Here is a 14519-nt window from a genome sequence, read left to right on the forward strand (position 1 = left end):
ATAGCCTTGACTAGACAGACCTTGGTTGCAAAGTAATGTCTCTGCTTTTTAATATGTTATCTAGGTTGGTCATAACTTTCCTTCCAACGAGTAAGCATCTTTTAATTTCATGGCTGCAATCAGCATCCACAGTGATTTTGGAGCCCCAAAAAATAAAGTCTGACACTGTTTCCACTGTTTTTCCATCTATTTCCCATGAAGTGATGGGACCAGATGCCATGATCTTCGTTTTCTGAATGTTGAGCTTCAAGACAACTTTTTCACTCTCCTCTTTCACTTTCATCAAGAGGCTTTTTAGTTCCTCTTCACTTTCTGCCATAAGGGTGGTGTCATCTGCATATCTGAGGTTATTGGTATTTCTCCTGGCAATCTTGATTCCAGCTTGTGCTTCTTCCAGCCCAGCATTCCTCATGATGTACTCTGCATATAAGGTAAATAAGCAGGGTGACAATATACAGCCTTGACATACTCCTTTTCCTATTTGAAACCAGTCTGTTGTTCCATGTCCAGTTCTAACTGTTGCTTCCTGACCTGCATACAGGTTTCTCAAGAGGCAGGTCAGGTGGTCTGGTATTCCCATCTCTTTCAGAATGTTCCACAGTTTATTGTGACCCACACAGTCAAAGGCTTTGGCATAGTCAATGAAGCAGAAATAGATGTTTTTCTGGAATTCTCTTGCTTTTTCCATGATCCAGCGGATGTTGGCAATTTGATCTCTGGTGCCTCTGCCTTTTCTAAAACCAGCTTGAACAGGTGGAAGTTCACAGTTCACGTATTGCTGAAGCCTGGCTTGGAGAATTTTGAGCATGACTTTACTAGCGTGTGAGATGAGTGCAATTGTACAGTAGTTTGAGCATTCTTTGGCACTGCCTTTCTTTGGGATTGGAATGAAGACTGACCTTTACCAGTCCTGTGGCCACTGCTAAGTTTTCCAAATTTGCTGGCATATTGAGTGCAGCACTTTCACAGCGTCATCTTTCAGGATTTGAAATAGCTCAACTGGAATTCCATCACTTCCATTAGCTTTGTTCATAGTGATGCTTTCTAAGGCCCACTTGACTTCCCATTCCAAGACTTCTGGGTCTAGGTCAGTGATCACGTTATCATGGCTATCTTGGTTGTGAAGATCTTTTTTGTACAGTTCTTCTGTGTATTCTTGCCACCTCTTCTTAATCTTCTGCTTCTGTTAGGTCCATACCATTTCTGTCCTTTATTGAGCCCATCTTTGCATGAAGTGTTCCCTTGGTATCTCTAATTTTCTTGAAGAGATCTCTAGTCTTTCCTATTCTGTTGTTTTCCTCTATTTCTTTGCATTGATCGCCGAGGAAGGCTTTCTTATCTCTCCTTGCTATTCTTAGGTAATCTAAGATACAAGTAACCTAAATTACCCACATTCAGCACAATTCAGCATCTCTGCAGCTCAAAATGCAGTTGCCAAACCACCAGCAGCAACTGGGAGCTTGTTAGAAAAGCAGAAAGAATCTCAGTCTCACCGCATACCTCCTGAGTCAGAATCTGCATTTTATAAAAACCTCACTGACTGAATATGCACATTAAAATGATACTTACTGCTCTGAATCTTGTTTCCCAAACCTTGGTTATTTGAGTATGTGTGTTATGGTCCTTCAGTCACGTCCAACTCATTGCAACCCCACAAACTGTAGCCCACCAGGTTCCTCTGTCCATGGAGTTTTCTAAGCAAGAATACTGGGGTGGGCTGCCATTCCCTTCTCCAAGGGATCTTCCCAACCCACGAATTGAACCTGGGTCTCCTGCAGGCAGATTCTCTACCGTCTAAGGCACTATTTTTTTCTTTTTATTTGGCATAACTATATTTACTTAACATTTTAAAAACAAATTTACATTTTAACCATGTCTAACCTTGACTTTCCTGGTGGCTCAGACGGTAAAGAGTCTACCTGCGGTGTGCGAGACCCTGGTTTGATCGCTGGGTTAGGAAGATCCCTTAAAGAAGGAAATGGCAACCCGCTCCACTATTCTTGCCTGGAAAATCCCATGGATGGTGGAGCCTGGTAGGTTACAGTACGTGGGGTCGCAGAGTCAGACACGACTGAGTGACTTCATTTAGCCTTGTTTTAAGCAAAACTATCCAAGAGATTATGAGTTTGGAAGTTCTACTTTACTTTTTTTTAGCACACTAAAACACATGCAGAACTATTGAAATAAAAATGCTTGCTTACTTAACAACACACAGAATCATCTCACCCACCACATGTGGTCCAAAGGTTCTGTGGGTGAGGCTGACACTGAACATTGGGATGCCTCCCACAGTATGCTGAGTTTATTCTGCGCCCCGCCCCCACCCCGCCCCTAACTCACGTTATGCATGAGAAAAGTAGGGCCGTGCTGCCAAGGTTAACAGGTATTTATGGTAGAACCAGGACCAAAAGCACAGAAGCAATTCTCTGGTGGGCGCTTATTCCTGCACAGATCTTCTCCCCGCCAACTGGGAGCAAAGCTGTATGTGCCCTCTTCTGTTTAAAAGGTCTAATGTTGCTAAATAACCTGTTATTTGTTGTTTAGTCACTCAGTCGTGTCTGACTCTTTTGTGACCCCATGGACAGTGGCCCAGCCAACCAGCTCCTCTGTCCATGGGATTTTTCCTGGCAAGAATACTGGAGTGGTAACCAGTGAGTTTTCCTCCAGTTCAATTAGGCAGTTCTCTTATTTTCCCTTCCACAGTAAATAGCTGGCAGCTGGCAATACATTTGAAATTTTTCATTATTGAAAGCCACCCAGTCGTGTCGGACTCTTTGCGACCCCATACAGTCCGTGGAATTCTCCAGGCCAGAATACTGGAGTGGGTAGCTTTTCCCTTCTCCAGGGATCTTCCCAACCCAGGGATTGAAGCCAGGTCTCCTGCATTGTAGGCAGATTCTTTACCAGCTGAGCCACCAGGGAAGCCCAGTCAATACATTGCGAGCCTTCCCAGCCCCAGATTCCTCTGCAGCAGGGTTAATGCACGTGACCCTCATTGGCCAATCAGCTGTGCCTCACACTAGTGAGCCCGGAAATGAGCAGAGTGGAGACGTCGCCCACTGGTAGGTCTGAGTTAGGAGAAGGGCTTCCTGCGTTCAAGGTTGGCAGTATCCAAGGTCCTGGCATCCAGGCCTAAACGTGATAGGTGCTGAGCTCCAGTGGCGGCAAGGAGGAGCTGCCACGGGGAGGCAGGGTGTTGTTCCCGGCTGTGAAATAGATTCTTTCTGCTGGAGCTTTCTGGATTTCTCTAGGAGCTACCCACTCGCCCTTAAAGAATCCCTTTAGCGTGAAGTCGTCAGAGTAGATTCCAGTGGGAACGGATAACTTTACCTAGCACATTCTCTTATAGCCAGTCTTCTGCAGAGATGTTCTTAATGCAAGTTCAACCTCGCTTTCCTCACCAGAGTTAGTTGGTGGTTACAATAGAAGCTGCTTGAGATTCTTTCAGTAAAATACAACTGCATGACTGATTTTGGATCCCAGCTATTTATTTAGTAAGAGTCTAATTTCTATAGCCTCATTAGTCCTCATTATTAATTTATAAAAATTCAATTTTAAGCACTAAACACCTTAAAGTAATGATTTTGAATTAGAAATATCTATGCCACTTAAGTCTTTCGGATCCTTCAAACCCAGAACTGCATGGCAGAAGTGATATTATTTGTACACATAATTATTGATTTTGTAAGAATTCTCATAAAACATTTCTGCAATACATGGTAACCAGTATCTAATATACAGCTATATACAGTTTTCAGTTCAGTCGCTCAGTCGTGTCCGACTCTCCGTGACCCCATGAATCATAGCAGGCCAGGGAATTTTTAATATAGACTGTTTTTCTTAATAATTGTAGAATTGTCAGTTACTTTAACTTTTGAGTTGAATGTGTCCAGAATCAAGAAAACCAGAACTAATCCGCACTGCCAATTATATCTACTATTATCCTGTCATGTGTCGGGAGAATATCATTTGCCTGTGTGTTGTGATAATTTATTGTGTAATAAAAGGCTTCAAGGGGTCACAAATGCAATTAAATGATGCGTGGGAATGATCATTTTTAAGTGATGATGATTCTGAGGACTTTCAATCTGGTATCAAAAGACAAAGTTAAAAACTAAGAAAAAAATATATGTATACACATATATAAGTGTGTGTGTATATATATATTTTTTTCTAATACTCTAAGAGTTAAAGATACAAAAAGGAAGGAATGAAGAATTAAATCCTGGAAAAACCAATATTCAGGAAATTGGTGAAGGAACTCCAGTCAGGGAACCATAGTGATAAAGAACAATAGAAAAATGGGATGGGAGAAGCCAAGGAGAGAATTACAAGTTTGCCAGTAAATACTGAAACAGTCACTGTGTGGCTAAATGTCTCCACCTCCCAGCTACACTCCCTCCCACAGCTTCCCGAGGCAGGGCAGGATTTGAGGAGAATGGCCAAATTCTTTACAAGAATTCTACCTAGAAATGAGTGGATGATACTCCTGTGTAGAAAAAAGATGTAAAAGGAACTGCTTCTTACCACTAAATTCAAGTGGGGGGTGGGGTGGGAAATAAAGGAAATAAAACAAAAATACCTAAGTGTGATTTTCCACAATGTACTGACCCTCCAAGAGTTTGAATGAAAGAAATGAATAAAGGCTCTTCCCAGGCAGGAGATCTGGACAATGTACTGAAACTCCAAGAGTTTAGGTAATGACAATTCTAGAAACTATTTACAAATGAATCACTAAAAATCTCCTGAGATTAGGGTCTGGCTAATGAAGCTTTGGGCACCTGATGTGAAGAACCGGTCTTTTCACTGGAAAAGACCCTGATGGCTGGGAAAGATTGAAAGCCGGAGGAGAAGGGGACAACAGAGGATGAGATGGCTGGATGGCATCACCGACTTGATGGACATGAGTTTGAGTAAACTTCGGGAGTTGGTGATGGACAGGGAGGCCTGGCGTGCTGCAGTCCATGGGGTCGCAAAGAGTCAGACACGACTGAGCGACTGAACCAATGACGCTTCTAATTTTTAGAGGCATATTTAAGTGCAAGTTAAATAAGAGTCATAATATTACAAAAGATAGGCCACGTCTAGAAAATATATTTTAGTTGGAGACCTCCAAACAAGAGAGTATGAGGACTAAGGAGGGCTATGGCAGCAGAGATAGCCTGGCCCAGTCTCTTCTCATATCTCAGCTGGGTTTAGTCTGGGTACTTATAAGGGGTTTGGACAGCAGCTGAGGCTCCAGGAGGCTCTAAAATGTGAACTCTTCACCAAGCAAGTAACACATGAATGAGGAAGTCCACAGCCCTCCACAGGAGAGCCACCAGTTTCAATGGGGAAAAAAAAAAAATGCTTTTGTTCAATAGTCATATAGGCAATCCTGAAACAGGTTAAGGTTTGGATAATCCTGGATATACTGGAAGATCACCAGCTGAAGTGGAAGGAGCATAGCTATTTTATATATTGAAAAGTACTAGCTTAAATGGTAGTTACAGCTTATCTTGAAAGATGAAATTTCAGTGATTTTTATAAGCTGCAAAACTTTGTAGTGTTATATTACCAAAGAAGGCTCGGTCAGACTTTAAAAGGTCCAGGATCTTTTGTGACCAGGAAGCCTGGGTTTGAACCCTACCTCCACCTTACTGGCTTTGTGACCTGTCAAGGTTACTTAACCTCTCTGAGCCCAGGTTTCCTCGGGTATAAAGGTATAATAATTACAAGCTTGTGACGGATTACATAAGATAATTATACACCACGTTTAGCAAGAGCCTGCTATGGTTAATACTCATAAAGATAATTTGAATTATTTTCTGAAGAAGTGGAAAGACTATATTTCTACTCATAGTATGTACAAAAATCAAATATTATTTATAAACATTTAAATAATGATTAATATTTTTGGACACTTACTATCAGATGCCAGTAAAAATAATAACACAAATGTCTTTATTAGGTCTTAAATCATCAAGTCCTTATTAAGAAATGTCATGCCTGTTGCTTTGTACCTCCCCCACCAGAACAGAAAGGATACTTTGCTCAATTTTCAGTGACATATTTGACTTGTTTGCTTTCCCTGTAAGTCCCACCCAATAGTGATACGTCTGTAAAGTAGGTGTCTTTTCATGTCCAGGAATTGACTGACCTTGGTGATCGGGGCTTTTTCACCAGCCTGAGTTCTGGAGGCCTGACTGCTCCCAAGGCTTGCTGCTTTTTTCTGGAAAAAAAAAAAAGAAAATATTAGCTTCGATGGGGGAAGATACCTTAACAATGTGGTCAAGCGCAAATTTTGCTATCAATACAAATATCTTTTTAAGGAAAATTCAGACTAATACACTCAACACTAAGCACACACAAAAAACAAGTTTTTAATTTTTTATATCTTAGCCTGAAGACTATATAAATATTAAAAAGAAAGAGTGCATTGAATAAACTGCAATTGTTCAATATTCAGTGATTTTGGAAAACTGCCAAAATCCTCACATGGGCAGGTGCCATTTTCCACCGCCATGAATTCCCAGAACAGGGTACATACTTTTTGTCTTACCCTGAGCACTGCAGAGCAGGCGTTAGTACAGCCTCCAGAGGGTGACTCAGCAGCAAGTATCAAAGATGTAATTCTATGTCTAAGAAACTTATCTTAGGGAAATAATATTACAAGAGCAAAAGCCTTTTTTTATTCACAGATATTCATCACAGTATTCTAACTTTAAAAAGCAAAAAACAATATAGGTAATAATGAATGTTTATTGAGTTCTTTATTACCTATATTTTTTTTGCTCTTTGAAGTTATAATACTATGATGAATAATAATAATGTTTATTGAGTTCTTGGGCTTCCCTGATAGCTCAGTTGGTAAAGAATCTGCCTGCAATGCAGGAGACCCTGGTTTGATTCCTGGGTCGGGAAGATCTGCTGGAGAAGGGATAGGCTACCCACTTCAATATTCTTGGGCTTCCCTTGTGGCTCAGCTGGTAAAGAATCTGCATGCAATGTGGGAGACCTGGGTTTGATCCCTGGGTTGGGAAGATCCCCTGGAGAAGGGAAAGGCTACCCACTCCATAAGGGCTTCCCTGATAGCTCAGTTGGTAAAGAATCTGCCTGCAATGCAGGAGAACCGAGTTCGATTCCTGGGCTGGGAAGATCCCTGGAGAAGGGAAAGCCCATTCACTGTAGTATTTTTGCCTGGAGAATTCCTTGGACTGTGTAGTCCATGGGGTCGCAAAGAGTTGGACACAACTGAGCGACTTTCACTTCATTTTCACTGCACGTTGAGTTCTTACCATGTATCAGGTAATTGTTCTATCAGAATAATTATAGATAATAATAAAATAATGCTCTAATATAATGTATTACAGGACTATTGTAAGTGCTCTAAGCATCATCATGTGTAACGTGTATAACATCATATAACATGTATAACATCATATAATATGTAACATGTATCATGTGTAACAAGTTAGTTAATCTTAACGTTACACAATATAAAGCTGTTACTATTGTTATCCCCATTTCAGACCTTATTCTTTCACCTTATTCTCTCTACCTACACTGCCTCCCACATAAGGGGTCATGCTATGAACAGCTACAGGATGAAATGTCATGTGGTTGTTTAAAGATCATGTTTAGAAGAACACTGCATTAAATGAAAATATTTTACTTATATTTTACATAAAGAAAAGCCACATTATAAAGTAACATGCGTAGTATGATCTCTGAAGTTCACATGGGGTTATTTTTTGATAGTGGGGTTAAGAGTGCTTCCTTGTGCTTTTTTAATTTTTTTGTATTTTCTTATGTAACTACTTGGAGAAGGCAATGGCACCCCACTCCAGTACTCTTGCCTGGAAAATCCCATGGACGGAGGAGCCTGGTGGACTGCAGTCCATGGGGTCGCGAAGAGTCGGACACGACTGAGCAACTAACACTTTCACTTTTTTCACTTCCACTAAAACATTAGTACTTTGGGTGTGACATGGGAGATGGTAAAAGGAGGGGATGGCCTAAGTTTTGTCCATATCACAAATCCCGTTTCAAAATATAAGGTATCTTAAGAGATAGCTTCTGATAACCATAGTGTGTAACATGGATTCAGTGTAAGGGGTTAGATATAAGAAATGAAGACAAGCGTACAGCTTTGGGGTTATTCATTATAATTTCATTTTCCATTTCAGCCTCCCCATTTCCAGTTAGGAGACTGAAGCCCAGAAAAGTCCGAACACTGTCCACTGCTCTAGCTATTAACTTGTGGTCTCAGCTGTGATCGGGGAAGGTCACGCTGCAATTGGCACTAACTGCAGCTCCAGTTCTCACGTCAGAATGCACACACCAGACCCAGGCTTGCCTGTAAATGAATTCTCCTCCACCCGTTAGCTACGATTTGCCCACAAACATTAAAACTTTCGGCTGAGTTATGAAACCGTTACATTCAAAATAACTTAATACACATGCTATTTATTTAAAAAATAAATTTAACATACATAATGATTTTCATTTTACCTGTGTATAAACTTAAGGTTTACTTTAAAAGGTAATTGAAAAATTATTATTAAATTCAGTATCTTTTAACTCAACTGAGGATAGATATCTCAGCTTTCCCGTGGGTGTGATCTTGCTTTGTTCTTTGAGACATCTGAATTACATAGTTTACAAAGGACCAATTTAGTTGAGCTGAAACAGGAGTAGAATTTGTAAAAAATGATCTTCCATTATCTAATATTTATAATGTCAGGCACTGGAAACACAGCAGAAAAGCTTAGATATGCACACGTATACCTCAGCACAGACCCCTTATTCTCAGATTAGTATTGTTACACATTGTTTTGGCTGATACATGACGTAGTTCTCTCTTCAGCTGTATTTGACTTCACACATCCCTTTACTTGGGGCTTCCCTCATAGCTCAGTCGGTAAAGAATCCGTCTGTCATGCGGGAGGCCCGCTTTCAATTCCTGGGTCAAGAAGACCCCCTGGAGAAGGAAATGGCAACCCACTCCAGGATTTTTGCCTGGAGAATCTCACGGACAGAGGAGCCTTGCAGGCTACAGTCCATGGGGTCACAAGAGTCGGATACAACTTAGCGACTAAACCACCACCACCACCACCATCCCTTTACTCACTGGACATTTACTGAACCCTGGCTAGAAGCCCGGTCCTATTCTAGGCAGTGGCGATATAATAACTAATTAAACAAAAATAGGTCTTACTCCTGTACTGCTTAAATTCCAGTGGGAGGACTCGGACTCTAAATAAGTCAACAAAAACCAAGATGATTTCAGAGAGTGAAGAGTGCTGTAAAGATAATGAATCAGGATAATGCAACAGAGAGTGGCTGGCTGAGGGTTCCTTCAGATAGGATAGACAAAGAAGTGACATTTGACCGAGATCTGACTATAAATAAATCAAGCATATAAGTGTGGCACGGGGGAAGGGAGGCATTCAAGGTGGATAGGGTGGCATGGATAAAGGTCCTGGGGTAGGACGGGCTGGGTTTAGCAAGCTGGAGGAACAGAAAGAAATTGCTGTCGCTGAAGCAAGGTGGGTACTGGCATACATGGAACAAGGTGATACAGGATGCTGAATCAAGATGCTTAGTCTGAAGTGATGTGGGTTCATTATGGTCCCACAGTCAGGTGCGTTGGGATCACCAGTTTCTTCCAGCCTTGGCTGGCTTCCTGCCTTCTCTGGGTACCTACCATCTAGTCCACGGGAGTCTTTCTTGTCTCCGTGGGAAAAGTTCTCAAAGTCCTTTGGCTTCACGTCACCGCGAACTTAAGTTGTGCAGTCTTCCTCACCCTCACCCCCTCTCTCCCAACCATTGAGCATCAGTCCTTAGGAATCCCACTCTGGCCTGGACACGTAGCTCACCCAGCTAGGTCTGCACATTCACAGCTCTGCAGGGCTGGATCTACCCTCAGATAGAATGGAATTCATTTACTCACAGCAAGGGAAAACTCAAAACAAGCTCCATCCCACAGGATTCTGCCTTTGTCTTAACACACAGACACGCTCTGGTCTCTAAACGATTAAGCTGTTACATGAGAACACCAGTACTGGACAATTCAAAGTTTGAGTTCAACTAGTTTTCCTTCAAGGCCCCTGAACAGATTTCCCCTTGCCGTTCAACTGCATTCCTTCTAACATTTATGAGCACGTCTCTGTTTAACTTAAGTTTTATAGAAAGGAAATGGTCAGGAACAGTCTGCCCCTCGTCTGTGGCTGAGTCACTCTTCCTGGCAGGCAAGCCTGTCATAGGGCTTCAGTCTTAAAAACAGTTGACAGGAGCTGAAGTGTCACCATCCATGCCAGATCTGCCTCTATTGGACTCTGACTCCAGGACATCAGGTCTGGTCCATTTATAGGGAATTTGTGTGATTTTTTCCTGCTCAGATGCAGACTCCTGAGAAGACACAGGCCCTGTTTCCATGGACCATGAACCCACACCTTCTGCTAGAAGCTGCCTCACCCATCTCGAAAGAAGTTCAGAGTCTGCCAGCCAGGAGACCCATAAAATGGGCACCTCGTCTTAAGCAGACAAGATGGATAAAGACCGCACAGATTACATCCATCCTATCTGCTGTTGCAGGAGGATATGAAAGGAATTAATGGCATGCCTTTCTTGGATGTCTGTTGTGGTTCATAACAAAAGTGTTTATTGAATGAATCGGAAGTCAAGTCTCAAAGTAAGAATTCAAGTTTTCAAAGTAACAATGAAATTCCGAGAGCCAGGCAAAGCTGCTGTGTCACTATCTTCTAAAATCTCAGGAAAGGCCCCTTAAGTGAGGCCTCATGCCAGCCTGAGACCTGATGACTCTACATAGAAAAGTTCCAAATCCTTTAGAATAATGGTCCTGCTGTTTGATACATGTGGCAGGAAAATCCTGGCTACAACCAAATGCCAGCTGTGAGACTTCGGTCAAGTTTATGAGCACATATAAACACTTACTTTCTCACCTGAGCAATGGAAATAGCCCTACCTGTATCTCAGAGAGAGACAGAGGACTGTGTGAGACGATCTGTGGCCTGAAGTCTGTGGCTCACAGGTTGGGAGTCCCTGCTCTGGGGGAGAGAGAGGCCCGAGGCCCTGAACCAGGGGCAGTGGCACAGACTCATCAACCCAGGGCAACCCCTGATTTTAACTCATAATGGGTTTCAGTGGCTGCTGAGAATTTTTTTGAGCTTTGTTATTTATATAATACATGTGCTTAGTCACTCGGTCATGTCCAACTCTTTGCAACCCCATGGACTGCAGCCCACCATGGAGATTCTCCAGGCAAGAATACTAGAGTGGGTTGCCATGCTCTCCTTCAAGGGATCTTCCAAACCCAGGGATCGAACTCAGGTCTCCCACATTGTAGGTGGATTTTCTACCATTTGAGCCACCAGGGAAGCCCATTTATATAATAGAAAAATAATTGTTTTTTTCATTGAAAAGAAAGTGATTTTTTTTTTTTTTTAGGACTGGTCATGATTCTATTACTTGGAAATAATTTGATCCTTTTGAGGTTTGCTTTTAAGCTTTGTTAGGTTGGACAAGAGCAGCCTTCGGAGCAGAACTAATTTTTTTTCAATACAGTGAGTACTGTACCCGGAGATTCTGACTGGTGAGAACATGTCCTGTGACTGGTCTTACAGGAACTCTGGAGATGATGTGAAATTATATATGCAAGGCATCTAAGCCCACACTCAGAGATACTATGATTACTCAATAACTCCTGTGCATAGTAAGTCACTTCAGTTGTGTCTGACTCTTTGTGACCCCATGGACTAGCCTACCAGGCCCCTCTGCCCATGGGTATTCTCCAGGCAAGGAGACTGGAGTGGGTTGCCATGCACTTCTCCAGGGGATCTTCCCGAGCCAGGGACTAAACTCGTGTCTATTAAGTCTCCTGCATTGTAGGTGGGTTCTTTACCACTAGAGCCACCTGGGAAGCCCGGTAACTGCTAGCTGAGGGGAACCTGGAACTACTTCCAGGGTCAATGCTGAAAGGCCTCCCTAATGAGTGTGGCCTTCCAGAGCCAGAGCAGCAGGTCCTGGCGTTCATGCATCCGCTGTCAAAGAAGACGGCCCCTCTGGACCTTGCTCTCTTAGGTCTCCCAGGTGTTGGCAGTGTCACACGGTGTGTGAGTGTGTGTGTGGGAGGGTGATCCAGGTCATCGAGATCTGTAGGAATAAACATGACCTCAGTGTTTCTGGGAGTGGCAAGGCTCCTTCTGAGGTACTACAGGGTGTCAGGACAGGATATGGGATAGGCGATTTCAACACCCTTTGTGGAACATTTCAATATTAGTAAAATACCTGCAGAACACTCAAGTTCATTGCTAAATGAACAAAGAAGCAAGTCAGTGACCAGGCGTATAAATGAGAAAAATGTCACCACTCAAATCCCTTCACAGTAAAAGAAGGAACTTCAGTTTATAAGCTGGGCCACAGCCTCCTGGCAAACACAGGTTTGTTTCCCTTTTACACTGATGACAGTCTCATGTAAGCAAATTGAAATTAAAAAGGAAGGAATGTTTCTGCCTTAAATAACTAAAGAAAACCCTAGACCAATATATGCTACAGTGGTTTCCAGATGCTGGATACTGGTCAGCAAGGACGGGGTCCCCCGGCGAGGGAAACAAACCAGGGATGCCCTGTGATTGCCACTGTCTATTGCCTGCGGAGTTTCCAGCTGTCAGATCATGCGATGGCTGGCTGACTGTCTGGGCTGAGGAGATGAAGTTGGGAGTTTGGGGGTCAAGGGAAGGGTACCAGGGAGGGGAGCTGCAAAAGTTAGCTCCAGAGATGTGCATGTCAGGAAAGCCCGAATGTGGGGAAAGAACACTCAGAAGAAGGAAGGAGCGGAGACATAATCAAAGGGGTTCCCAGGGGCCAGGACCAGGACGTGTCCCCAGCAGTCAGAATCACTGGGTAGGGAATGAAGAAAAAGCTTCCTCCTCTAAAAGCTGCTCTGGTCCAGCTAAACAAAGGTTAAAAGCAAACCCCAAAGGATCAAAGTGTCTCCAGTAACTTAACTACGTTCTAGAACCAAGCTCCGGAAAACTTAAAGCAACAGTAACAAAAAGCACTCGCACAATACAAAAATCACATCAGTTTGTCATCTAATAAAAAATTACAAGGCATGCATAGAAGCAGAAAATGCGACTTTGGGCTTTTCCATTCACAGGAAAACCATAATGTGCAAGAAGCATAGTATCTTGATTGCAGGGCTGGCTTCGTGAATCTACAGGTAATAAAATGGCATAGACTATATATAAGTTTCCAATCTTGATATCATATTATATTTGTAGGCGATGTTACCAGTGAGGAAACGGGGTGAACGGTATGTCACACCAGCCTTATTATCTTTGCAACTTTCTGGCAATCTATAATTATTTCAAAATAAAAAGCTTTCTAAAAGTATGTTTAGGAGAAAAATAGCAAATATCTTAATAAAACCACCCAGGGACGTCCCTAGCAATTCAGTGGTTAAGACCCTGCACTTCCATTGCAGGGGATATGGGTTCGATTCCTGGTCAGAGAACTAAGATTTCACACGGCCCAAAAAAAAAAAAGTCTGAGATGAAAAATACACTGCAATTAAGAACTGATGAGACATTGCAGAAGAAAAGACTAGTGAACTTGGAGACATGGCAATAGAAATGACCCAGAATGAAACAGAAAGTGAAGGGCTAGAGAACAGAGGACGGAACATCGCTGAGTTGTGGGGCAATCCCACGCTGCTAATACATCCACAACCACAGCTTTCAAAGAGAGAGATGAGGAGACAAAACAAAATACTTGAAGAAATAGTGGTCAAACATTTCCTAACTGCATGAAAATATAAACTCACAAGAAGCTCAGTAAATACCTATTAAGAGTGATGAGTTGAGTATGAAGGAGCAAACTGGGTTTTAGACTCCCATCCCCCAAAAGTTCAAGAGATAACGGAGTCAAGCCATGGGTGAGAGCTTTTCCTCCGCCCCAGCTAAGTTATGGTGCCTTCCAGTGCTGTGAAGGTGTCACAAAGTTCCAGGGATTCTCCTCTCCACCCCAGAGGGTGAAAAGGGAGGTTGTCTACATTTCCACCAAAGTTACAGCCCTCAAAAGGAAGCCAACTAGGGATTCTCCAGCTTGCAACAGTCTCTTAAGTAACAGGTCAGGTGCTACATTTGATGGAATTTGTGAGCACACAATTATCCAAAAACTTTGGCATTAAATGAACACTGAAAGCCCTCAAAGGTTTAACTTGGTAGCTGGTGTGCCTGCGTGCTCAGTCGCTAAGTTATGTCTGACTCTTTGCGGCCCCATAGAATGTAGCCCGCCAGGCTCTTCTCTCCATGGGATTTTCCAGGCAAGAACACTGGAGTGAGTTGCCATTTCCTTCTCTGGGGGATATTCCTTATGCAGGGATCAAACTTGCATCTCCTCCATTGGCAGGCAGATTTTTTTTATCACTGAGCCACCAGGGAAGTCCCTTGGTAGCTGGAATACTCATATAATTACTTAAGCTGTTTTAAAAATCCTGTATGTTGAATGGTCTG

The 14519-nt window shown here is 42.6% G+C and overlaps 1 protein-coding gene across 6 annotated transcripts in view; it reads right to left on the reverse strand.

Moving 5' to 3' along the window:
* The window catches only part of CAST (calpastatin), a 125299-nt gene that overhangs the window by 79965 nt on the left and 30815 nt on the right, over positions 1–14519 (reverse strand). For all 6 annotated transcript variants that reach the window (XM_055429450.2, XM_055429449.2, XM_055429453.2 and 3 more), the window contains exon 3: positions 6140–6211. In XM_055429450.2, coding sequence (XP_055285425.2) covers positions 6140–6211 — 72 coding nt within the window. The remainder of the gene's footprint in view (positions 1–6139; positions 6212–14519) is intronic.

This window comes from Moschus berezovskii, chromosome 8 (assembly GCF_049115385.1).
Source record: "Moschus berezovskii isolate FMDL1 chromosome 8, NW_MosBer_1.0, whole genome shotgun sequence".
In the NCBI taxonomy this organism is placed as follows: Eukaryota; Metazoa; Chordata; class Mammalia; order Artiodactyla; family Moschidae; genus Moschus; species Moschus berezovskii.